This window comes from Hylobates moloch, unplaced genomic scaffold, assembly GCF_009828535.3.
Source record: "Hylobates moloch isolate HMO894 unplaced genomic scaffold, HMol_V3 SCAFFOLD_12, whole genome shotgun sequence".
Lineage (NCBI taxonomy): Eukaryota > Metazoa > Chordata > Mammalia > Primates > Hylobatidae > Hylobates > Hylobates moloch.
This window is the reverse complement of record NW_026652287.1, coordinates 31,656,414-31,684,110: the sequence shown is the minus strand read 5'-3', so window position 1 is coordinate 31,684,110 and position 27,697 is coordinate 31,656,414. Positions and strand designations below refer to the sequence as shown.

Below are 27,697 nucleotides of genomic sequence, written 5' to 3'. Positions count from 1 at the left end.
GGAAATGCTGATCACCTCAAGTTGAGGCAGAACAAGTTGGAATGTGCATGTTGGAACCACTAAAGAAGTTATAAAAGGTCAACACCATGCCATGTGACAGTTGGCAATGATCAGCATTACAAACCCTTCAAACTTTACAACGTTAATCTACACACGCAATAAAACACCCTTTACAAAGATGAATCTGTACTTAAAGACTGTGTCAAATGTACTTATTTTAACTGGAGGATCTAAATCAATATTAAATTTCACTATGTGAATACAACTCAGGTATAAAATACATCAAAGGGATTTTCATTGTGTCCAAAATTTCACAACAATAGAGGCTTTTATATTTTATTCATTACTAAACCAACTGGAAGATGTTTACTTACAATACTAAATTCTTCACACGTTCCACAGGAACCAAATGAAGAAGTTCAGAAGATTCTTCCAAACTTAGTAGAGTATTTACAGCTTGACAAAGAACAAATAAGTTTCCTAAGGCAGAAAAACAGAAGAAACCACATTACTTATTTCTTTGACATTATAACTATCAAACACCTTATTTATCGAACACTTGCTACTTATGGGAAGTTCTTAAAGTGAATTTGTGCCTTCCAAAGAATTGTCTGTCAAACATCCGAATATAACAGAAAGAAACAGAAAAGAGAAGTTTCCAAGTCCTATATTTTACCTTTCTTAAGAAAATACTGGCTGGGCATGGTGGCTCATATCTGTAATCCCAGCACTTTGGTGGTGCTGAGGTGGGAGGACCACTTGAGGCCAGGAGTTCAAGACTAGCCTGGGCCACACAGTTAAGACCTCATCTCTATAAAAGATTAAAAATTAGCTGGGCATGGTGGTTCACACCTGTAGTCCCAGCTACTCAGGAGGCTGAGATGGGAGGATTGCTTCAGCCTGGGAGGTCAAGACTACAGTAAGCCATGATCGTGCCACTGCCCTCCAGCCTGGGTGACAGAGCAAGACAGTTTCAAAATAAATAAATAAATAAATACTCAGAAGTAGAGAATAAAAATGTGTATGTTCCATTAACCAAAATGAGTACCAAGTATAATGGTCCCACTCACTGATGTCATCAAAACTAGGACTTTTGAGGAGTGCAGGAATAGCTAAGAAATTATCTTGGTATAAAACTTGCTGATTGTATTTCTCAAGTTTATAAGAAATCACATATTCAATGGCTACTACCCATAATATATTCAATTAATGATATTATTTATTTATTTATTTATTTATTTATTTATTTATTTATTTTGAGACAGAATCTTGCTCCATCACTCAGGCTGGAGTGCAGTGGTGTGATCTTGGCTCACTGCAACCTCCACTTCCCAGGTTCAAGTGATTCTCCTGCCTCAGCCTCCCAAGTAGCTAGGATTACAGGCGTGTGCTACCACGCCCAGCCAATTTTTGTATTTTTAGTTGAGATGGGGTTTCCTCACATTGGCCAGGCTGGTCTCAAACTCCTGACCTCAGGTGATCCACTCACTTCGGCCTTGCAAAGTGCTGGGATTACAGGCATGAGCCACCACACCCAGCCTTATTTTTTAAAATAGAGAGTGGGGGGGCGGGGGTCTCACTGTGTTTCCCCGGCTGGTCTTGAACTCCTGGCCTCAGGTGATCCTCCCGCCTCAGCCTCCCAAAGTGCTGGGATTACAGGCCTAAGCCATGATATCCAACATAATTAATGATATTAATTAAACACTCATTTAGTCTGTGGCCCAGAGGTCAGCAAACTATGTCTCTAGCCCAGAGGTCAGCAAACTATATGGTCTGCAAGTCAGATCTGGTAGGCAGCCTGTTTCTATATGGACTGCAAGCTAAAAATGTTTTTTACATTTTGAAGGGGTTGTTTTAAAATATATGTGTGTGTGTGTGTGTGTGTGTGTGTGTATGCCACAAAGACTGAATGTGGCCCATAAGACCTAAAACATTTACTGTCTGGTCCTTTACAAAAAGATTTTACCAGTCCCTGCTCTAGGCTCTAGATCAGTGCTGTACAATAGAATTTTCTACAATGGTAAAAATACTTGTCCTAATATGTTGCCACAATCCAGTACAGTAGCCACCAGTCACATATGGCTACAGAGCACTTGACATGCGGTGAGTCCACTTTATTCTCTAACACATCTGCTTAGTATCTAACACAGAATGTAGCACATTAATATTAATATTTAAGTGAACGAATGACTACTATATACACGTGATTTTTTTAAAATTCTGCATTAGAATAAAACAAAATATTAAATAATTGCTTTTGAATTGCTGTTTGCAGGCTAGTGGGGGAGATACATAAGTATCTAATAGGAAATGGTGTTTTGGGCAGGGCAGTGTAATTCTGCCTGAAGAGTCATAAAGGCCTTCCTAGAGGTGTTGTGCCTGAGCTGAGTTTTGAAAGATAAGCAAGAGTTCACTGAATGACAAAGACCTAGAAAGCTCTCCATGCAGAGGAAACACATGGGCAAAGGCAGCCATACAGTTGTAAAAGAATGTGTCTTTCTCAGGGTAAGCAAATGGATTTGCTTGGAGCATAAGGTGTATACTAGGAGTCAGATGTACGTGGGAGATGAGAAATTGGACCTGGTATGGGGCTCAAAAACAAATGGCCTTCTAAGCCATGGCATCCTTTTGATATGTCCCCTTCCCTATGCTCAAGCCATTGTGACCCAGTCACCACATTATGTGGTACAAGTGAGACATGCCCATCATATCCTCATTTCTTCCAGATTTATCATCCAGGGGATTATGCCAGAACACAATGTAAGTATCATTCTCTAATAGCTCATGTGTTTACAATTACTTTGAGTGTGCCAGAAAAGAAGAAATGATGATTGTAACTGACCTTTCCCAAAGCTCCCTTTATCAATAGTCATGAAGAGTGCCTCTATGAAGCTAGTGACGAGTGCTATCACCTTCTCTTTCTCAAGAGGTCTGTCCAAGGGGGAGAAAAAGGGAAAAGTTCAAACTGGCATTCAATGGTTTGTTTCAGAGAACAGCAAGGAATGACTAACATATTTTAATCAGCATGTTATCTCTTTCAAAATTAAACGTAGCTTATTTTCTTACCTAATATGAGGTAACACCACGAGGGCTGCCCAAGATTGTGAAAGGTAAGTAGTATCTTTATTTGGGGGTAACTTAATTATAGATAAAAGATGGTCCAATACTGGAAACTGTTCGTTTCTTCCCTTGGATCTAGTCTTCTTCTGCTTTATATAGGATCTGAAGGATTAAAAAAAATGTTTAAAATAACAGAGAATGTAATTGCTCTCACCCTCTGAAGTCTGAAATAAAATTGAATTTTTACCATTGTGGAGCATTAGAGGGAAGGAATTGGTGGTGGTGGCTGAGCTAAACAAATGTGAGTCATTTACTGAGTTTTCATTGAGAAGCTTTTTCAACTCCACTGGCTCTACTTCCTTTCACTTCTATTTTAATTTGCTTTATAACTTAAACCAAGTTTCTTCTAGTTTTAAGTATGATTTCTCAATTTTGTGCTCCTGGGCACGTTTTTGATTGGCAATTCACTGGAATGAACTGACTTCTTCCATTCTCCCTTTCCTTTTTGACATGAATTTTACTACTTTCCACAAATGTAGAATGATGTTGCAAAGTTACTGTGATGAAATTGACGAATACCACTAAAATGATTGATATATAAGTAATTTTCTCCTGCTGCTTTGATCAGATACACAGTTGCTCAATGACATTTTCCGACATGACATTCTGTTTTGAATATCTGTGACTCTGGTACTATTCTTGTTAGCCTCTTTTTAATTTTGCCAGTGTACTACACCTTGGTCCTATTTGAAAGACAAAAATCTAATCAAAAGAAAAATCACAGATATCATAAGTTAAATGATTTGTTTTACAACTTATTCTCCAACTCCAGTCTGGTTAGCTTGTTATGCAATAGATGTGGAATATCAGGTTTTTACTCTTGCACCCTTTTTATCATTAAAATTCACCAAAAATCGGTCCGGTAGGGGCAGGAAGGAAAAAAAAAAAAAAAACAAGAAAAAACATTCACCAAAAAGCTACATTCTCTTTTGTTTCATACCTACTAGGATGTTTAGTGTTTGGAAATCATGATAGATAATTAAGTTAATTTAATTATCAATTCCTTAAAGTCACCACATCTTGATATGTATAATCTTTTAGTAATAATCATGACTCAACAATCTGTAAAAATCTTACAAAATACTGAGATGCTTTAAAAAACAAAAGTGAGTCATTAGTTGCCACGTCATTCCTGTTTTCCAGACCTGCCAATGGCTCCACCAATGAAGTCCATACTCCTTACGTCATCCTGTAAGGCCCTCTGTGGTTTGACCCTCGTCCACCTCAATCTCCTCTCATCTCAATCTCCTCCTTGCTCTTTACCCACAGAGGTTTTCTTTCTGTACTTCAAACATGCTGAGCTTATTCCTGTCCCAGAGTCTCTGCAATTAACTTTTCCTTCTGTCTGGAGAGTCTCTCACTGAAATCTTTGCAAGGCTGGATCCTTCCCAGCTTAAAATTGGACCAAACGTCCCCTCTCTGGAAAGGAGTAGTGACCCCTCTCCACTACTCTCAATACTGCTTTGTCATTTTTTTTTTTTCTTTTTTTTTATTATACTTTAGGGTTTTAGGGTACATGTGCACAATGTGCAGGTTTGTTACATATGTATCCATGTGCCATGTTGATTTCCTGCACCCATTAACTCGTCATTTAGCATTAGGTGTATCTCCTAATGCTGTCCCTCCCCCCTCCCCCCACCCCACAACAGTCCCCGGAGTGTGATGTTCCCCTTCCTGTGTCCATGAGTTCTCATTGTTCAATTCCCACCTATGAGTGAGAACATGCGGTGTTTGTTTTTTTGTCCTTGCGATAGTTTACTGAGAATGATGTTTTCCAGTTTCATCCATGTCCCTACAAAGGACACGAACTCATCATTTTTTATGGCTGCATAGTATTCCATGGTGTATATGTGCCACATTTTCTTAATCCAGTCTATCGTTTTTGGACATTTGGGTTGGTTCCAAGTCTTTGCTATTGTGAATAGTGCCGCAATAAACATACGTGTGCGTGTGTCTTTATAGCAGCATGATTTATAGTCCTTTGGGTATATACCCAGTAATGGGATGGCTGGGTCAAATGGTATTTCTAGTTCGAGATCCCTGAGGAATCGCCACACTGACTTCCACAATGGTTGAACTAGTTTACAGTCCCACCAACAGTGTAAAAGTGTTCCTATTTCTCCACATCCTCTCCAGCACCTGTTGTTTCCTGATTTTTTAATGATGGCCATTCTAACTGGTGTAAGATGGTATCTCACTGTGGTTTTGATTTGCATTTCTCTGATGGCCAGTGATGATGAGCATTTCTTCATGTGTTTTTTGGCTGCATAAATGTCTTCTTTTGAGAAGTGTCTGTTCATGTCCTCTGCCCATTTTTTGATGGAGTTGTTTGTTCCATGCTCATGGGTTGGAAGAATCAATATCGTGAAAATGGCCACACTGCCCAAGGTAATTTATAGATTCAATGCCATCCCCATCAAGCTACCAATGACTTTCTTCACAGAATTGGAAAAAACTACTTTAAAGTTCATATGGAACCAAAAAAGAGCCCGCATTGCCAAGTCAATCCTAAGCCAAAAGAACAAAGCTGGAGGCATCACGCTACCTGACTTTAAACTATACTACAAGGCTACAGTAACCAAAACAGCATGGTACTGGTACCACAACAGAGACATAGATCAATGGAACAGAACAGAGCCCTCAGAAATGATGCCGCATAGCTACAACTATCTGATCTTTGACAAACCTGACAAAAACAAGAAATGGGGAAAAGATTCCCTATTTAATAAATGGTGCTGGGAAAACTGGCTAGCCATATGTAGAAAGCTGCAACTGGATCCCTTCCTTACACCTTATACAAAAATTAATTCAAGATGGATTAAAGACTTAAATGTTAGACCTAAAACCATTAAAATCCTACAAGAAAACCTAGGCAATACCATTCAGGACATAGGCGTGGGCAAGGATTTCATGTCTAAAACACCAAAAGCAATGGCAACAAAAGCCAAAATCGACAAATGGGATCTCATTAAACTAAAGAGCTTCTGCACAGCAAAAGAAACTATCATCAGAGTGAACAGGCAACCTACAGAATGGGAGAAAATTTTGGCAACCTACTCATCTGACAAAGGGCTAATATCCAGAATCTACAATGAACTCAAACTAATTTACAAGAAAAAAACAATATGTCATTTCTAAAGGTCAAGCCTTGCTGCTTTTTCCTGAAGTCTACTCCATTTTATTTCCAAGGGTTTTAAAGATTTATTCATTCACTTTGTTCAGTAGGTAATCATTTGCTTTTCTCACATGCCAAGCCCTGTTCCAGGCACTGTGAAACATGGTGAGTAAAACAGACAAAATTCCCTGCTTTCTTGTAGCTAATGCTCTAGCCAGAAGAGGCACTAAACAGAATAAAAAGTAAACTATATAGCGTGTTAGGAGGTGCTAAGTGCTGTGAAGAAAAACAAAGCAGGGTCAGGGGATAGGGAGAGTCCAGAGGTGAGGGGAGCGGTAGCAGTTTTAAGTCGAGATAACTTACCGAGGAGGAGACACTTGAGCAGAAGGCGGAAAGCAGTGAGGGATGTAAGCCATGAGGATACCTGTGGTCTGGGCTGCTCCCTGGGTTCCAGACCTGGAGGCGATATGAATGCCAACGCTCTGTGGGGGTGGTGGGTGCCTGGCTCAAATAGCAAGGAGAGGTCATCTTGGCTGAGCAGAGCACGAGAGTGGGCGGTAGGAGAAGAGGACAGAGAGGTGGAGGCAGTAGACCTCCTTAGGTCACCGTAGGGCCTTGGCTTTTACTCTGAATGAAAGGGGAGGCCATGGGATGATTTTTGGCAGTAGAATGACTTTGACCTAAAAAGAATCACTCTGGCTGCTGTGTTGAGACTGTAGGGGAATACTGTAATAATCTGGAATCTCTTTGCCTTTCCAAATCTGGGTGAAGTTGGCATTTCTCCATGGTTAATTGCATTGGTTTAAATTAACTTCCTGTAGAGAGGATTAGTTCTTTGACATCACTACATTTACCATATTACATAGTCTCCCTTTTAAAATCATTCTGTTTAAACTTCTCATACTTTCACCCTTGGTATAAACAATTGAAGGTGGCCGTAGAAGTTGAAACAAAAGACACACATAGCACAGAATGGGGTCCATGTTCCTCCTGGGGAAGGCCAGCTTGCCTCCCAGCCAGGTGGCTCTAAGCCTTGGAGACACAGAGATGTCCAACAGGAGTGGCTCTGGTTTTGAGGGCAGGGGCATAAACTTGCAGAGTAGATGCTCGATTCTGTTCTCTTTGCTATGCTAGTAGACTGATGAGCACCTAGGTTTCACAGCCAAGACTGCCTGATTTTGAGTCTTGAATCCACCACTTACTAGCTCTGTAGCCTTGGGTGACTTAGTTAACCTCGACTTGATTATCTCTCAAAAAGGCGTAGTGGAAAAAAAAAAGGAAGGAATAGAAATCTCACCTTGTAGAGATTAAGTTGTACAATGCAGGTAATAATAGTAATAAACAATTGCATTGATTGTATCACAACAACTCCATGATGTGTGGGTACTGTTATCAGTATAGATGGAGGAACTAAAGTTTCAAAAGAAAGCCCTGGTCTGAACTCCTGATGAGTGTCCTTCCCTCTTGCCCTGCTGCTTCTAAGTATAGGACACATCATGCTACTCCTTTGCTCATAACCCTCTGATACAGTGTTTCTCAACTGGGAGCAACCCTGGAGACTTTCTGGCTGTCACAGCACGGGGAAAGAGCACTGTTACTGGCATCTAGTGGGTGGAGGCCAGGGATGCTGCTGAACCACCTGCAGTGGGCAGCACTGCCCTCCACCACAAAGAGTTCTCTGGCGCAAAATGTCAGTAGTGCTACGGTAGAGAAACCTTGCTCAAGAGATATCCCATCTCACTCCGTATAAAATCCAGCGTCCTCATCATGTTCCTCGGGGCTCTGTATGAGCGAACCCCTGGCTAGTTCTGACATCTTCAGGCACTCTTTGTTAGTTCCAGCTGAGATGGTCTCCTCGATGTTCCTGCAGACAAGCACACCTCAGACTTGGCATTGCAGTTCCCTCTGCCTAGAATGCTTTTCTTTCAGATACCCTTTTAGCTGACTTTTTCACTTCCTTCGGTCTCCTTTTTTTAGGAGCACCCCTGTATCATATGGTTCTTCTCTTCACCTCCACACTGTCTCCCCACAACTCTCTGCATGTCAATCTCTTTGTCAAGCCTTTTTCCCCTGGTTTACTTTTCTCCATGACACTCATTATTGTCATAGTACTTATTTATTGGCTACTTTCCCTTACTAGAATATAAGTTCCAGGAAAAGGAACTTTGTTAACTGCTATATCTACAGTATCTAGAAAAGTCACAGTACATAGTAGGTACTCAATGAATATTTGTTGCATAAGGATAGAACCAAGAGGTTAAGCAACTTGCCTGAGGTTATACCACTCATGAGTAATGGTGCCAGATTCAACCCTGGGCTGCCCTACCCCAGAGCTCATGTGTCAGACCACTCCTATCTACTCTCCTCATTAGCTCGGTGCCTGGCACATGACAAACACTTAATAAATATTATATATATATATTTTTAACAAAAAACATATGTATATATAAAACGTGGCTGTCATTTACAACTATGTGGATTGAAGATGCAACATTGGAGTCTAGCATTTTCTACTCCCGCCTCTGCCTACAACCAGCTGTGTCCTTGCATACGTCACTCATTATTGCTGGGCCTCCGATTCTTCATCTATGAAGTGAGCAGATATCCACATGAGACTTTTGCCTGTTACCTTTTACATTTTCTTCATCAGTGATCATTTTCTGTGGCTTATACTATAGTGTAGATACTCTGGGTTATATGGTACAGTTTGGGTCTAATGAACATCTCGTTGCAGAACCTTTCCCCTGGAGCCATCTGTATTGCTGTTGGCTGATCTCTATTATCAGAGATTAGCCTTGTGTGGCTGCAAAGGGCCACTTTCCCAGGAGGCTTTAATGGAGTTATTTCCCAAGTTACAAGCAAACATTTCAACTGGCGTATCCAAGGTAATGGTGTTTTGTGGTAGTGTGTCCTCAGTCTCTCTTCTCCTGTTTCTATATGGAGTGCAGTGGTTTTCAGAGCATCTTAGTTAGAAAGTGTTGCTGTGGGATGATTTCTGTTTAAAGCAATGATTCTTAAATGTTGGCCTGCAAACCGATTGCAGTAGGATTAGTTAGGGAGATTAATAAAAATACAAATTCTGGGTCCCTACCCTCAAAGATTCCAATTCAGTAGGGCTGGGGTAGACCTGAAAAATCAACATAGTTTTTTTTTTAAATCTTCTAGGTGGTTCTCCTGCTCATTTAGGTATGCGGAAATACCTGAATATTGTACATTACTTAGGAATAAAAATCACTAACTTTAATTGAATTGTCAACTTAATCAACTTCTTTGTATTTATTTACAGACATGGTTATAGTGTCATAGTTCAAAGAAACTACTAATTGTTCCATGTACTATTTTAACTAGGTGTTGGTTGGTGTTGAATATGAAATAAGGGCTAGAATAGACACGTATTACTCTGGTCAAATGGTGTTTTTTTTTTTTAATTGTCTAAAACTTAAATCTTGCTGACTGTGAATCAGTTTCTTTTTATGGTTAATCTTTGGAATTTGAAAGATGCCTTTTACTTTCTCCAGATTCGGCTTTTGACAATAAGGATCCTAAACCATTTTGATGTCCAGCTTCCGGAATCAATGGAGGTATTTTAACTGAGTGGATAGGTTTTAAAAAAATATAGTTTTACATGTTATTGTAGTTTCCAAAATGATACCTTTGCAGAAAATTAACACACTATATAAATATCTATCATAAAAATTGATTTTTTTTAGTAACTCTTACTCCTGTCTACCAATAAAGTCACCACTGAAAATCCACCGTTAATTGGTGAATATTCTTTCAAACTTTTTGAATACACACACACACATAATTTAAACAAATTGGGTTTTTCCATATGATTACCTCTATATCTACCTCATACCTCATTTCTTTTCTTTTTACGGGGTCTCACTCTGTCACCTAGGCTGGAATGCAGTGGCGTGATTTCGGCTCACTGCAATCTCCGCCTCCCCAGCTCAAGCAATCCTCCTGGCTCAGCCTTCCGAGTAGCTGAGATTATAGGTGCCTGGCTAATTTTTGTATTGTTAGTAGAGATGGAGTTTTGCCATGTTGGCAAGGCTGGTCTCGAACTCCAGACCTTAAGTGATCTGCCCACCTCATCCTCCCAAAGTGCTGGGATTATAGGTGTCAGCCACTATACCCAGCCAATATCTATCTCATTCCTTTTGAAGTTTGAATACTACTCCACAGTTGAAAATGTCTTATTTAGCCATTTTCTTGTTGATGGATGGTTAGGTAGGTTTTGCATTTTTTTAGGATTTCAAACAATACTGCAGTGAACATCCTTATATGGGTATGTTTATGTAGGGAAATAGTTCCATAATGCAGATTACTGGGAGTAGATTTGTGAAGCAAAAGCATATATACATTTTATTTTTATTTCAACAAATGTTGCCAATCAATTTGAGTGACTTGAGAATGATTTTCCTGTTGTTTAGTTGTCATTTATGCACCAGGCACTAAATTATCTACCAAGAAGTAAATGGTATGGGGAGAAAAGAATCATTTACCAAAAAAAAAAGTGTTGCTTATTTCATTAAAAATATTAACATATTCCAGTTTTTCTATTTTTAGATCTTTGGTCACATTTAATGTTCTTTTTGGAAAATCAGAATACTGACTGGTCTTCTCCATGGTTTTCTCTGTTTATTCAGGATGATGGGCTCTCAGAGCGGCAGTCTGTCTTTGCTATATTACGCCAGGCAGAACTTGTTCCAGCAACTGTGAATGATTATAGAGAGAAGCTTCTTCATTTGAGAAAACTAAGACATGACGTGGTACAGACTGCTGTCCCTGATGGGCCGTTACAGGAGGTAAAAATAATGTTCTTTTATTTTTCCTTTTTAATTCATGCTTTAAATCCTGTTTGGGGAAGCACACCAAGTAGTTACCAAAATAATAATAATAATAATTTAAAAATAGTAAGGGAAATCCCCAGTTCTCTTAGATGCTTTGAGTTAAATAGCTCTGCCAGCCTTTTAAGTAGTAGGAATAATTTAGTATTCTCTGTTTCAGGCGTGAGCCACTGTACCTGGCCATGTTAGTACCTTTTTAGAAATGAGTAAGCAGGGGCTCGTTAAACCTGAGTGATGCAGGTAGGTAGGTAGGTAGGTAGGTAGTGGCAACAGGACTCAATGTCAGGTTTAAAGCCTGCTCTTCTTCACTAGATTTGTTTGCTGCTGCAGAACATCAGTCCTCTATTTTTATTTATTTATTTTTTTTGGAGATGGAGTCTCGCTCTGTCGCCCAGGCTGGAGTGCAGTGGCGCGATCTCTGCTCACTGCAAGCTCTGCCTCCCAGGTTCACGCCATTCTCCTGCCTCAGCCTCCTGAGTTGCTGGAACTACAGGTGCATGCCACCACACCTGGCTAATTTTTTTGTATTTTTAGTAGAGATGGGGTTTCACCGTGTTAGCCAGGATGGTCTTGATCTCCCGACCTCGTGATCCGCCCTTCTCGGCCTCCCAAAGTGCTGAGATTACAGGCATGAGCCACCGCGCCCGGCCCGGCCCTCTATGTTTTATATCAGGGTTTTCATTCCATGACCCTTGAAGATACATCACAGACTCCTTTGGGAGTAAGGCCAAAAGGAGGCATTCTCCCTTCAGTCAGAGCAGTTCTTCTCTTACCTGTTTTATAAATTAGGTATATAAATATACTTCTGTTTCATTTGGAAAAAAGACTGCTGCTAGAATATATATAAACACACCATCCCTAAATAATAATAAAACTACCAGTCTGGATGGTGCCTCCCTAGCACATGGGGATTAGTAATAATGACCCTTATTCCAAAAGGTGACTGGGAAACTTCAGACCCTCTTACTGAACTTGCAAAGCCTCAGTCATTCACATCATGTTTCCTTGCGTTCTTTCGCATGTGTGCATTACTGACTACTGTTGAAGTTTTGTCTTAATCTGGTGACAGCAACATTTGTTAGAAGGGAATTTAATCATTAGTCAAATCTGTTCATTTAAATGAATGAATACCTGGAGTGAATTTGAATACTATGTTTGCCGTAGCAATTCTTCTATTTTAAATAGTGAGTAACATTTTGGGGAGAAGAGGAAAATTAGTATACATTGAATTTTGGATTGGTGCCTGCAACTTCTTTTCTTATCGCACAGGCTTCTTTCCAAACCTCAGGTTGTCCAACTTGGGATGTTTGCATTTCAGTACTTCTGTTCTGTATTGTATTTCATTACTCAATACTAAACTAGTCTTCTGTAATTGCAGGTGCCACTTCGTTATTTGTTAGGCATGCTATATATTAATTTCAGTGCACTCTGGGATCCTGTTATTGAACTCATAAGGTAAACATGGGTTAAATGGGATGAAACTATTATACTTTAACTACTGTAGAATGATGGGGCCCAGATTGTACTCCTTCTGGGTGTGATTTAAATGAATGGGTATATATGGTATTTACAGTACTTTAAATCCTTTGTGAGACAAGGTGAATTAAACATAAATATGAATTATTCTCTCCGATGCCACATCTTCAGTAGTTCCAATGTTGTATGTGTGTCTCTTTGTGTGTTGAAATAACTTTGGAGGAGTTTCTGTTTTTGCTTTTTATGATACTTTTGTGTTATTAAAATTTGTTACAGCAAGGAAGTATAATAATTGCATAATTTTATTTCTGTATTTTGAGTCATTGAGCCATACTTTAAAAATAAAGACTTTTTTTCAAAACCTTGCTGTCTAGCATCCAAAATCACTTTGCCCCAAAATGTCTTTAGTGGTCACATAGAAAATACATGTTATAGGCCAGGCACAGTGGCTCATGCCTGTAATCCCAGCACTTTGGGCGGCTGAGGCAGGTGGATCACCTGAGGTCGGGAGTTCGAGACTAGCCTGACCAACATGGAGAAACCCCATTTCTACTAAAAATACAAAATTAGCCAGGCATGATGGCACCTGCCTGTAATGCTAACGACTCGGGAGGCTGAGGCAGGAGAATCACTTGAACCCAGGAGGTGGAGGTTGTGGTGAGCCAAGATTGCACCATTGCACTCCAGCCTGGTCAACAAGAGTGAAACTCTGTCTCCCAAAAAAAAAAAAAAAAAAAAAAATACACGTTATGGCTCATATGTAGAAATCTGTCTTCAGACATTTGTCTTCAGATAATACACACTCACTTTTTTATCAGATTGGAAATATGTCATGTGAGGCCTTTAAAAACCCCAATGATTAGTTATTAGTTCTTATTTGACAGAATAAGAGAGTTAACATTTATAGACAGATCCCTTTACAATTTGAAACTAATTTGTGTACCTTTACTACCCTTGTCTACCTTTTACTACAATTTGTCTACCTTTTACTACCTTTCAAAGCCATCAAAACCAGTGTGCCAAAAGCAAGATTCTCCCAACATCAGCTTCATTATTTTGTTTATTACACTTTCAGAAGAGAGAATTTGACATACATGTTACCAGTAGCACACTATCCACAGTGTTGGTTCTTTAATTACTGAATGCCATGAGGCATTCTCCCTAGTGGCTGGGCTGTCTTCCTGTTGGATACCTCTTTCTGTTTGGAAGGACGGAAACAACAACATACCTGTTGGTTTGTTTTCTGAGTAGAGTCAGTTCCCAACATATATAGTACATGTCATCTGTAAAGTTTATGCATATTCTTAGAAAATTAGTGACAGAATATTTGAGAGTATTGTTGCTAGGATATCAAACTACATAAGCACTTTATGTGATCCATCTAATGTCTCCTTTTAAGTTCTGAAAAGTATGTTTCATGTAGTTAGTGAATGTTTATTTTGTTTTTGTGTTAATAAGTATATTTAAATTTGGTGGAGGGAAACTCATTATTTTTAAGTTAGTTTTGAACAAACTGACTTTTCTCTCCAGAGGGCCCCTTCTTCTCTTAATGGATCTTATTCATGCCCCATGCCCCAGTTTCATTAGTGTGCCTTTAAAAATGATTTTCTCTTAAGGATCTACTTATATTTTTAAAAATACTCTTTAGTGCTTTATAACTATAAAAATAATTTGTGCTCAGTGCAAGCATTTTGAAAAATATAGAAAAGTACAAAAGGTGTTTATGACCCCACATTGAGGGATAACCTAATTAACATTTTAGTTATATCCTTTCACTCTTTTTTTTTTCTATGAGCAATCTTAAAATGACCATACCACACTTTTTATTTTGTGATTTTTTTTTCCTTAGTTCTCATGCACACGAAATGGAAAATAAGCAATTTTGGAAAGTCTACTATGAGCATCTAGAAAAAGCAGCTACGCATGCTGGTATGTAAAGGGGTTGTGAGGAGGCTGCGAAGAAAAGTGGTTGTTTAACTGTTTTGTTTTTACTGCTTAATTACTCACGAAATTGGAAAACAGAGATGAAACATATATTATCTTGATAACTTTTGGGAGTGACATTGTTTCCTTACATTATAGAGAAAGAAATGCCCTCTCTTGAGAAAACACTTAAGATAAATGTTGATATTTGTCTGGTGATTACGACAACTTTCTTGCAGAGAAGGAACTACAGAATGATATGACAGATGAGAAGTCCGTTGGAGGTGAAAGTTGGGAGCAGACCCAGGAAGGAGATGTTGGAGCTCTTTATCATGAGCAGTTAGCATTGAAAACTGACTGTCGGGAAAGACTTGACCACACCAACTTCAGATTCCTGCTCTGGAGAGCTCTGACCAAATTCCCAGAAAGAGTAGAGCCACGGTCCAGGGAGCTTTCCCCGCTTTTCTTGAGATTTATCAAGTAAGTTTCCTCTTCTAAGAATATGTCCCTGGTGGGGCATGAAGAAGAGAACGTGAGAAGTATTAACCTCCCAAAGTGGCTGAGTTCTTTGTTTTGTTTTTGTTTTTTGCCTTTTTTCTTTCTGCTTCCAATCATCCATTAGGCTGAGGTGTTTTTTGTTGTTGTTGTTGTTGTTGTTTTGTTTTTTTTTTGAGACAGAGTTTTGCTCTTGTTGCCCAGGGGTGCAGTGGCGCGATCTCGGCTCACTGCAACCTTCACCTCCCAGATTCAAGCGATTCTCCTGCCTCAGTCTCCCAGAGTAGCTGGGCACAGGCATGCGCCATCACGCCTGGCTAATTTTGTATTTTTAGTAGAGACGGAGTTTCTCCATGTTGGCCAGGCTGGTCTTGAACTCCTGACCTCAGGTGATCCACCCACCTCGGCTTCCCAAAGTTCTGGGATTACAGCCGTGAGCCACCACACCCAGCCTAGGCTGAGTTCTTTATACATCTGTCACGTTTTCAAATCATTGGCACAGCTACAAAGCACTGGCTGTATCAGATAACAACTAAACTAGTTTGGTTCACCATTTGATTTTGATATAAATCAAAATTTAACCAGCATGCCAGTGGTATTAATAAAAAATTCCGGGTTACAGTATAAGAAGGGCCACACTGAGTTTGATTCATGTAAAAAGGCCTTATTATTTCTTGACCTGTTATTCATTATTTTATTGCCTGCCTGGGGCTTGAAGGTATTTTCCAGTGACCCAGCGCCAACACTGCTTGGGGCCTCTTGATGTTTCTGCCTATGATGCTGAGGAATAACAGGAGTTTTCTGGAGCATTGTTTTGTTTTAACTGGATATGCTATGTGAGAGTCTGATTGTATTAAAACTACAGATGAGGGGTGTGGTGTGCAGAACATTACTAAGTAATACATAAAAAGCATGTTTTCCTATAGTAGTTTCCTGGGAAAATGCTGTAGGGTTAGGTCAAGCAGGCCATAAACCACAACATGCCTGGCTTGTTCAAAGAACAGCAAGATCTGAGTGGTTCTAGCAGAATGATCCAGGGAGGACGTGGTTGGAGATGAGGGCAGTAAGTCAGCAGGAGACGAAAGTGTGTAGGCCTTTAAAGGATAGGAAGGACTTTGGCTCTTACTTTCGGTGAAATAAGAAGCCATTTGGAGGTTTAAGCAGAAGGCTGACCTGACCTAAGTTTTCTGAAGGATTTTTATGGCTGCTGTGTTGAGAGTAGACTGTGGAATGACATTGGTGAGAGTAGAGAGACCAGTCATGAGGAGATTGCAAGTCCAGGCAAGAAGTGATGGCGACTTAACTAAGTTATAACAGTGAAGATGGGTATTTTTTTAATGATTTCAATTCGATAAGATACATTTATGAAAGGTTGCAACTAGATCAGCCTGTGAGATTTGCCAGCAGATCAGATGTGGGATGGGTGTGTGTGGTGGGGAGTGGGACAGGAAGGAGGGAGGGAAGGAATAGGGGAGGGACAGAATCAAGGATGTTCCCTAAGGCTTTGGCCTGAGCAACTAGAAGAAAGTTCTCATTTACTGAGATAGGAGCAATGCAGGAGTTGCAGGTTTGTGGGGGAGAATTAAAAGTTCATTTTTAGATGTTTTAAGTTTAGGACACTGAATAAATAACCAAGTAGAGTTGTCATGTAGAGAGGCATTTAATTTAGAAGTTCAAAGCTCAAGGGAAAGGTTTGATCTGGAGATAACAAATTGGAAATTATCAATATATGGGTGGTATTTTAAATGATCAGATAGGGAATAAAGTCATCTAGAGTGTGACTGTAGAGAGAAAAGACTTTCAGGGACTGATACCAATATTTAGAAGTTGGGAGATAAAGAACCAGAAAAGGAAGCCAGGAAAGAGTGACAGAAGAAGAAAGACCACTTGCTATCCTGGAAACCAAGTGAAGAGAATAAAGGCGGCAGTAATCAGTTGACTCAGATGTGTCTGAAAAGTCAATCAGATGAGGAATAAAGTGACCATTGGCTTTGGAGTGACCTTAGTCAGAGTGACCCACATGAAGGTGACCTTAATGAGTTGTTTTGATTAATCTGATAGGGATGACAGCCTAATTAAAATAAACTTGCTGGGCGTGGTGGCTCATGCCTGTAATCCTAGCACTTTGGGAGGCCGAGGCGGGTGGATCACGAGGTCAGGAGATCGAGACCATCCTAGCTAACATGGTGAAACCCCGTCTCTACTAAAAACACAAAAAATTAACTGGGCATGGTGGCGGGCGCCTGTAGTCCCAGCTACTTGGGAGGCTGAGGCAGGAGAATGGTGTGAACTCGGGAGGTGGAGGTTGCAGTGAGCTGAAATTGTGTCACTGCACTCAGCCTGGGTGACAGAGCGAGACTCCGTCTCAAAATAAATAAATAAATAAATAAATAATAAATAAAAGCTCAAGAAACTGGAAAAGAAAAAATGAAAACAGCAAGTTTGGACAGTTTTTGTAGCAAAAAAGAAACAGACATAGGGATGTAGGTGGAGGGAAACACGGGGGCAGAGAGGGAGCTGTTGTTGTTGGGGTTAAGACTTAACAGTGTTGGCTGGGCACAGTGGCTCACACCTGTAATCCCAGCACTTTGAGAGGCCTAGGCAGGCAGATCACATGAGGTCAGGAGTTCGAAACCAGCCTGGTGAAATCCCGTCTCTACTAAAAATACAAAAATTAGCTGGGCATGGTGGTGCGTACCTGTAAGTCCCAGCTACTCAGGATGCTGAGGCAGGAGAATCACTTGAACCCGGAGGCAGAGGTTGCAGTGAGCCGAGATCATGCCACGGCACTCCAGCCTGGGCTACGGAGACAGAACAAGACTTTGTCTCTGCTCCCAAAAAAAGACTTAACAGTGTGTATGTATGTGATACCAGTGCAAATGATCCAGACAGGAGGGGAAAATTGATAATGCAAGAAAGGATAAAATGGCTAGAACTGGCCAGGCATGGTGGCTCACGCCTGTAATCCCATCACTTTGGGAGGCCGAGGCGGGCAGATCACGAGATCAGGAGTTCAAGACCAGCCTGGCCAATATGGTGAAACCCCGTCTCTACCAAAAATACAAAAATTAGCTGGGCCTGGTGGCGTGCACCTGTAGTCCCAGCTACTCAGGAGGCTGAGGCAGAAGAATCGCTTGAACCCAGAAGGCAGAGGTTGCAGTGAGCTGAGATTGTGCCACTGCACTCCAGCCTGGGTGACAGAGCAAGAGTCCGTCTAAAAAAAAAAAAAAGGCTAGAACTATGTCTTCAAATAGGTAAGAGGAGATGGATACAGTGCATAAATTCAAAGGTTTGCATGGATAATTCATTCTGGCAAGGCACAAGCAAAGATGTAGCAGGTCAGTAGATATAGTGGCAGAAGAGCAATGATTTTCTCTTTTTCAAATAATTCTTTGGGCATAAATTTATAGAATAAGAATGATGTTTAGCTTTTTTTTGCTTTGTTCTGAGGGTTATATAAAATAACATCAGTTTTTTTAATTGCGAGGGCTATACATATGCCAGCTGGCATTTGTGGTATTAGTAGCATATAAACTTCAGACCATGTTAATTTTCCAAGTTTTTCCCTAAAGAATTAGTTTACCCCATAGCTTAAGGATAAGATCTCACTCTAACGGTACAAAATGCTGTGGGGTAGAGGTAGAAACAGGAGCCTGTAACAGGGAGTGGGTCTCTGAGTTTAGAAAGATTTAGAGACTAAAGACACACAATTCTAAGAAATGTTTAAATTAATACTGGTTGGCATGGATTACCTATAAAAAATACATTTATAGATGATCCGAACTAATGGAAAACCCAAATGTCACCTTTAATTCTGACTTTGAAGTATACTATAGGCTTTTTATTTTTTGGCTAGCAATTTATATTTCTAAATATGTTTCAATTAATTTGGTATTAGAACTAATTTGTGAATCCCTTGTAAACATTCTCTGAGACGAACCAAACCAGGAACAAGAACGAATGACTAACAATGGCAACAGCATCCCAATGAAAGGTGACATTTAGTGAGTACTTACGGTGTGCTGGACACTCTTACAGATGCTTTGTGTGAATTGTTTTATTTAACAGATGAATGAGTGAACATGCTGTTCACAGAGATAAAGGTTACAGTGTGTAATATGTGGTTAATTGAATGTTGCAAGTATAATAGGCGTGTTATTAAGTGGATGATGGTGCAGTTTGTAACTTACAGAAACTTTACTTGTTTCATTCATCCATTTTTTGATTTATTAAGTGCTAGATTCTGCTAGATGAAAATACCAAGTACCATAGTGTCCCACCCCTCAGATTGTAGTTTAGTGTTATTGATCTGGAGGTTAACTTGGGCTAAGCTAGAGTTTCTTTTAGGAGGGTTGGTAGGGTGCCATCCTCAAACATGTTATTTTATCGGTGTGTTTTTGAGTGAGGACTTGAAAGGCCATCCAGTCAGTTTCCTAGCATCTTTAGCCCAGTGCCCTGCATTCAATAGACAACAAAAGGTTAATTGTTTGGATGAGTGAATGAAAGTGACATAAACTAATGCATTAAATGACAGACTTCAAGATAATATTCATTAATTGCAACATTGGACTAAAAATAAAGGTTGAAATTTAATAAGAACAAAGTGAATACTGTATTAAGCTTAGCTGCACAAGCTTAGTTTACAGGAGATAAAACAGAAAGACTCACTGATTTGCATTACATGGACATTCAATTTCAATCTTTGTCATGTTGTGGCTGCTCAAAAAGGTTCTGGAGATGGTAGTTCCATCTGTCTTATCAATCCATACCTGGAGGACTAAATTTTGTGGTGGTACTATACTTTTAAGAGAACTTTGGCAAAGTAGAATGTATCTGATGGAAAGTGACCAGCACAGTCCTAATGCTATACTTTAATCATTTAATATCATCCATCTCTAACCCCTCATCCCCCAGTGGTGGTTCCAGAGATAGGGAGGCTGATTTCCACTTAGTCCAAAGTAGACATTTCAAATATTTTCAACAGTATAACAGTGGAATGGGCTATCTTCTACAGTTAGTGATTTGCTTGTCAAATAGCATACTAAAGAAGGACCAAATTAGAAAAGAGTAATATTGTGGAAGCTTGACTAAGGTGCCACTGATGTCTCTTCAGTGTGTGATTCTGTGAACTGTGGACATCTCATGAACAGAATCAGCACCTTTCAGATTGGTGTGCATTCTTCATCAGTCTCCTGTGACTTTCTTTCCACGGTAGCAATGAGTATTACCCAGCAGATCTGCAAGTTGCTCCAACCCAGGATCTGCGGAGAAAAGGCAAAGGGATGGTGGCAGAGGAAATTGAAGAGGAACCTGCCGCAGGAGATGATGAAGAGTTGGAGGAAGAGGCAGTGCCCCAAGATGAATCTTCACAGAAGAAAAAGACAAGGAGAGCTGCAGCAAAGTAAGTTCACCATTGCCGAAAGATCACAGATCCACAGTTCTGGGAGGAACAGGAAGAGGTCTCTTACGGCTTTATACAAAATCAACTACTCAGATAATTATTTACATAAGCGCTACATCTTCTTGGGATTTTCTTTAACAGCCTAAAACTGTGAGTCTTCCAAGTTTTTTGGTTGGTTACTTATTAGGTTTTTCTTGGTTAGCCACATGATGTTAGATTGGGGGACTTTTGAGAGTCATCTAATTGTAGCTCCTTTTTATAGATGAGAACTTTGGGACCTGGAGTGTTTGGATATTCTTTTGACCTTTGTCGTGCACTTTCCCAGCGTGAGGGTGTTGTGTTTGCATGCTAGGGAAATATGTAATGGAACATCCTTTTTCTTAAAAATAAGCATGTTAGCACTTTTTTTTTTTCCTTCCACCCACCTTCCCCACCATCCTGTTAGCACTTTTCTCTGCCTTTTAACTTGTCTTCTACTGGTTACTTTTTCCTCGTGCTTTTGTTATACTCTCTTTCTTATTCTCTTAGTTGTTCATTTACCTAAATTGTTAGAAACCTAAAAGAAGAAGTGATCATGCTTTTAGAAGTTACTTCAGCTTACTTGATGATTGTCTGAATTGAGTGTCTCAGGTCCACTGGATTGGTGCAGATGTTATTTTAACACTTTAGATCTCAATGTGATATGCCCATTTGTTGCGTATTTCCCCTGAGCCATTTATTAGTTCATCCATTCAACAACTGTATTGAGTACCCTTTGCTAAGTGCTGGTGTACAGAGATGAATTGTACAGAGCCACTGCAATGCAGGAGTCATAGTCAATCCTGCCTGGGTGAAATATTTTTATAGGAGAAATATTTTTAAAGAAGTTATTGGAGCGCAGTAAGGAATTCCAGGCCTGGTGCTCACACCTGTAATCCCAGCACTTTGGGAGGCTGAGGTGGGCGGATCACTTGAGGTTAGGAGTTTGAGACCAGCCTGGCCAATATGGTAAAACCCTGTCTCTACTGAAAATATAAAAATTAGCCAGGCGTGGTGGTGCACGCCTATAATCCCAGCTACTTGGGAGGCTGAGGTAATAGAATCACTTGAACCCAGGAGGCAGAGGTTGCCATGAGCCAAGGTTGTGCCACTGCACTCCAGCCTGGGCCACAGATTGAGACTCCATCTTGAAAAAAAAAAAAGACCCAGGGAAGGCCCTCTGGTGCTGAAAGATGAAAGTTTGCCAGACAGCTAGAACCAAGAAAGTCTTCTCCACTAACAGAAATAGTGTATGAAGCACGGGGCAGGAAAGATTATGGCCAGCCTTCATGTCGCTATACAATACTCTCCCCTTGTCCATGGTTTCACTTCCCACAATTTCAGTTACCCATGGTCAACCACAGTCTGAAAATATTCAGATATATTTCTTCTTCCTTCTTGGTGAGCAACAGCCATTGGTTGCCTTAACCTGGACCTCTGTTGCCTGACATCTGTATTTACATTATGTGAAAGTGAGGGAGAATATATTCTACTACTTTCCTGTCTGCCACATAGAACCTAGACAAGGAATAATTCCAAAAATCATCTGAGTTCAATTTTGGAATATTTTACCAGTTTGGTTACTTTCTAATTTTTGTTCAATTTAAACCATTCTGAGCACACACTGAATGATTTTTTGGTGTGGAGAACCTGAATTTTAGGGACAGGCCTGCCCAAACTACGGGATTGCTGGAGAATAATTTCCTAAATGTAAATAACCAAGTCTTGTTTATATAATAGTGGAACTATAGGCAGGGTGTTTGAAGTTCTAGTCAGAATAAAATTGTAGATGTCAGTTTGAGAAAATGATCTCAATTCTTTAATTCTGTAACATTCTCTGTTTTGTTTTTGTTTAGGCAATTAATTGCTCATTTGCAAGTTTTCTCTAAATTTTCAAATCCACGGGCCTTATATCTGGAATCCAAACTATATGAGTTATATCTTCAGGTCAGTAAAATAAACTCTTGCCACTGTAATTCTTTGTGAACTTTTCTCTATCATTTTCTTTGTCAGAGTAGCTTAGATTTTCAATAATTGCTGAATAGGGCCCATGTCTACATTTTAAGTATTAAAGGTTCTTTTTTTTTAAATTAATAGACATATTTTCTGTTATCTTGAGAAACAATTTTAGCACTGACTTAGCTGATTTTGAAGGCGTTTTGGGTAACTAAACATTGATTGGCTGTGTTAACAGTGAGAATAGCAAAGCATGAATTATATCAGGGAGTAGGGTTTATACAAAAAAACAAGTGACTACTTTTCCCTTCTAGTTTAGTCAGACTTCATAGAGGACTGGGATTTCAGGATCTATTGTAGTCCATTGCAGTCATAATTATGTGGCCCTGAATTTCAGATAAGCTTGCAGAAAATAATTAATGTCAGAAATGAATTAAGCATTGGATGTCATTCTAAGCCATCTGGGGAAACAAAATTTTCATTTTTCATTTGGATGTTTTTCCTGGCATCTTATTGACCGTCATTACCTTCATAGGATAAGAGATTTTCCTTAGTACATGACCAGCCTAGTTGGCTTAAATCCAGATTCACATAGAGAATCGGCCTCACCAGGCCGGACACAGTAGCTCACGCCTATAATCCCAGCACTTCGGGAGGCCGAGGTGGGCAGATCACCTGAGCTCAGGAGTTTGAGACCAGCCTGGGCAACGTAGTGAAACCGCGTCTCTACCAAAAACGCAAAAAAATTAGCCAGGTGTGGTGGTGGGTGCCTGTGGTTCCAGCTCCTCGGGAGGCTGAGGCAGGAGAATCGTTTGAACCCAGGAGGTAGAGGTTGCAGTGAGTCGAGATCGCATCACTGCAATCCAGCCTGGGCAACAGAGCAAGACTCTGTTTGAAAAAAAAAAAAAAAGAGAAAGAGAGAGAGGATTGGCCTCACCCAAAAGCTGGTAGACCCCAGGATATGAATGTGGGATGCAGGTGTCAGAGAGTTTTGTTTCCATTTTTTACTTTGTACATATTCTGTTCATCTTTTTTTACTTCCAGGAAAATGTGAAGCTGTTGTTAGCAATCAGGTTTAGGTCTTGTGTAAAAATTTAGAATTTAGCAAATCTCATTTAGCAAATAACCACAAATAAATTGCTATCCTATGGTATATGTATATATGACTTCATTAATTCTGTAAAATACTGTTCTTAGTTGTTGCTACACCAAGATCAAATGGTGCAAAAAATAACCTTGGATTGCATAATGACATATAAACATCCTCATATCCTCCCTTACAGGTAAGTTACTTGAAGCTTAAAGAACTGTTATTTCTTTGGCTGATTTTTATATTTCTGCATAAGTGCCTCTCCTAGAATAATTTCTTAAAGGCCTAGGAAGTTTCCCTTTTTTCTGAGGTCATCATATTTCCAAGCAAGAAATGAAAACGAGTAGTATATTTGCTGGGTTGTTCTCCATAGATACAAAAATAGAGAATGTTAATTTTTAAAATGTGTTGTAAATATTATGTCATGTTCCTCTTCTTATTAATACAATGCCATAAAATCTTGGTGGTTACTTAGAGAATCAAAGTCACTCTAAGAACTGAAGAAAGCTTTTTGTATCATGCTTTTTTAAACAGCTGAGTTATGGACAGAATCTAATCTTTTCTAATCCGTTATACCCTTTGAAATGTGAAAATCTGTCATTTTGGGAGTTTTTTTGAGGATTTTCCTTTATGGATATCAACCTTAATATGTACTATATACCTTATTTTAGTTATTACTCTGTGTACATATTTCACTCTTTCATTATTCAAAAGCACTGTTGATAAAGTGGTGATTTGTGCTGTTCTCTGTTTTTAAAGGGAAAACTTACAAAGGTTGCTTGAAGACAGAAGCTTTAAGGAAGAGATAGTGCATTTTAGCATTTCAGAAGATAATGCTGTAGTGAAAACAGCCCACCGAGCAGATCTGTTTCCTATTCTGATGAGGTATTTATGCTGTTTAAACACTGATTTTTAAAAAGTTATTAACAAACACAATTGTGAGTACAGTATTATGGTTCTTTCAACAATTGTAATAGAATATTTCATTTTCTATTTTCTTTTGATTGCATTTTCTTTGGAGATGGGGTCTTGCTGTGTCATCCAGGCTGGAGTACAGTGGCATGATCACAGCTCATTGCAGCCTAGACCTCCCAGGCTCAAGTGATGCTCCCACCTTGGCCTCCCAATGTGCTAAGATTACAAGTGTGAGTCATCATGGCCAGCTGCTTTTTTTTTTGAATTGTACCTTTGGGAGAAGTCAAATTGTTATAGAGACTAAATTTTGTTCCTAACATAAAGAAAGATCTTTATTTATTTATTTTTTTAGAGCGAGTCTCACTCTGTCACCCAGGCTGGAGTGCAGTGATGTGATCTCAGCTCACTGCAACCTCCGCCCTCCCAGGTTCAAGCTATTCTTGTGCCTCAGCCTCCTGAGTATCCTGGGATCACAAGCGTGCGCCACCATGCCTGGCTAATTTTTGTATTTTTAGTAGAGAAAGAGTTTCACCATGTTGGCCAGGCTGGTCTCGAACTCCTGACCTCAGGTGATCCACCCGCCTCTGCCTCCCAAAGTGCTGGGATTACAGGCGTGAGCCACATCACCTGGCCCCTAATATAAAGAAAGATGTTACCATAGTATTATTGTAATAATAATATAATTAAATTTAATATTTTCCTAAATTTTACTGTTGAGATACAGTAGAAATATTTCACTCTGTTGTCCAAATATCGTGTGATATTTAATGATGTTATTATCCCTTTAATTATAAATGGTAAAGCAAAAAGATGATCCATAAATAATAAAAAGTTTATATATGCTGGGTATAAAGAAAAATGAAGCTTAAATCTTTCATCTCACCAGCTCTGGAATGATGAGAATTGGAAAGATCATGGGATTGGGATTTAACAGAGGTTTGCTTTTGGTCCAGCCCTGTACTGTGTAGTTCTATCAGACAGAGAAAGTCTTTTAGATCCACTGGGCTTCTGTTTCCTTAATAGGAGCTGGTTCAGATATGCTCTGGGGACTCTGCTAGCACTTATCTAATGGCTCTGTTTAGTTCCATTTGTAGCCAGCATTAAGATTCCATTTATAGCAAGCTTTAAGAACTTTACTATAATAGACATAAAAATATTTGAGGGAGTGAATGAGTGAATATACAAAATTACAGTTAATGGTGGATTATAGAAACAATAAAAATAGAAAGCGGAAATCGTGTTATATCCAAACACTCAAAAATAACTACTATCAACTTTATAATCTCAAAAACAATAGTAAATAGGAAACATCCGCAATACTGGTATATTTTTAATTTCTAAGAGTAAAAAGCACATGGTTGTATGAAGTCCAGAGTAGTTGAATACAAGCTACCAAAAAACATCTAAATAATACACCCACACAAGTTTTTGAAAGAAAATTGAGATTATATTTTATAAAATGTTTTATAACCTTTTTTCATTTAATATTTTACGAGAATTTTCTTAGATCATGAAATGTTTCAAAATGTGATTCTTCATTTACTTGTGTTGAGCATTTTGCCTGTCTAGTTTTTGTGTTGTTTATTTTGGTTTTTTTGCAAAATAGAAAATCTTACATTGAATACCTATAAATCTTATTTGATTGATGGATTAGAATAGATACTTGATAGGAAAATTGATGAAGATTTTAAAACTTTTTGGTGTATATTACCAAATTGTTGTTCAGAACTACTTCTTTCCAGCCATAAGTTTGAACCACTTTATATTCCTACCGGCAGTAGGATGTCTGTTTCACACCATTCCAACACTAGGGTGTTGTTTGTTGTTATTATTTTTTGATTGTTTAAATTCTTGCTAATTTGTTGGTGGTAAATGATATCAAGTTGTATGACTTCACGTATTTTAGATTTACTAGTGAAGAGGAATTGTTTTAAAAGATTATGGGTCATTTGTGTTTATTTTCTCATGAAACTTTTTTTTTAATATCTGACAACTTGTATTTTCTAAAACCAGGTAAATGATATTCCTCTCTGTTTTTTTCTCAGTTTGTTTTAATTTGATTATTTTATTCATCTGGAATTTATTTTGATGTATGAAATGAAATAAGGATTAAACCTAATTTTCTTTCCAAAGAGTGTTACCCAATTGTCTTGAGACCATTTCATTTAAAAAATACAAACTTTAGGGGCCGGGCGCGGTGGCTCACACCTGTAATCCCAGCACTTTTGGGAGGCCGAGGCGGGCGGATCACGAGGTCAGGAGATTGAGACCATCCTGGCTAACATGGTGAAACCTCGTCTCTTCTAAAAATACAAAACAATTAGCCGGGAGTGGTGGTGGGTGCCTGTAGTCCCAGCTACTTGGGAGGCTGAGGCAGGAAAATGGCGTGAACCCAGGAGGCGGAGCTTGCAGTGAGCCAAGATCGCGCCACTGCACTCCAGCCTTGGCTACAGCGCGAGCCTCCGTCTCAAAAAAAAAACAAACTTTCGGCTGGACGTCCCCTGGTGGCTAACGCCTGTAATACCAGCTCTTTGGGAGGCCGAGGTGGACGGATCACGAGGTCAGGAGTTGGAGACCAGCCTGACCAACATGGTGAAACCCTGTGTCTAGTAAAAATACCAAAATTAGCTGGGTGTGGTGGCATGTGCCTGTAATCCCAGCTATTTGGGAGGCTGAGGCAGGAGGATCACTTGAACCCAGGAGGCAGAGGTTACAGCAAGCCGAGATCGCGCCACTGCACTCTAGCCTGGGTGACAGAGTGAGACTCTGTCTGAAACAATAAATAAATAAATAAATAATTTTTTTAAAAGTCCAAACTTTCTCTACTGATTTGAGAGCCACATTTATTTATTTATTTATTTCAGAGACAGGGTCTCTCTCTGTCACCCAGGCTGGAAAGCAGTGGTGCAAACACAGCTCACTGCAGCCTCGATCTCCTGGGCTCGAACGATCCTCCTGCCTCAGCTCCCCAAGTACCTGGGACTACAGGCACATGCCACAATGCCCAGCTAATTTTTGTATTTTTCTGTAGAGATGGAGTTTCACCATGTTGCCCCGGCTGGTCTCAAAACTCCTGAGCTCAGGCTGTCCACCCACTTTGGCTTCCCAAAGTACTATGATTGCACACATGAGCCACCACGTCCAACCAGAGTGCCACTTTTAATACGCACTAAATATCCATGTATAATTGACTCAATTGGCTTTTGCTGGTTTTACATTAATCTGCCTTGTTCCAATTCTGCACTGGTTTCTTTATAATAATAATCATAAATCTAATTAGTCCTTTCTTTCCAAAATATTTGGTTTTTTTCTGGAGTCTAGATGAACATTTACTT

At 39.5% G+C, this 27,697-nt stretch overlaps 1 protein-coding gene across 1 annotated transcript in view; it reads left to right on the top strand.

Annotated features, from left to right (window-relative positions):
- UTP20 (UTP20 small subunit processome component) overlaps positions 1-27,697 on the top strand; it is a 110,231-nt gene that overhangs the window by 18,339 nt on the left and 64,195 nt on the right. The window contains exons 13-22 of the mRNA XM_032171552.2: positions 8,970-9,120; positions 9,754-9,816; positions 10,888-11,046; positions 12,467-12,543; positions 14,414-14,493; positions 14,727-14,967; positions 20,198-20,383; positions 22,258-22,348; positions 23,555-23,640; positions 24,207-24,332. Of these exons, the coding sequence (XP_032027443.1) occupies positions 8,970-9,120; positions 9,754-9,816; positions 10,888-11,046; positions 12,467-12,543; positions 14,414-14,493; positions 14,727-14,967; positions 20,198-20,383; positions 22,258-22,348; positions 23,555-23,640; positions 24,207-24,332 (1,260 nt within the window). The remainder of the gene's footprint in view (positions 1-8,969; positions 9,121-9,753; positions 9,817-10,887; positions 11,047-12,466; positions 12,544-14,413; positions 14,494-14,726; positions 14,968-20,197; positions 20,384-22,257; positions 22,349-23,554; positions 23,641-24,206; positions 24,333-27,697) is intronic.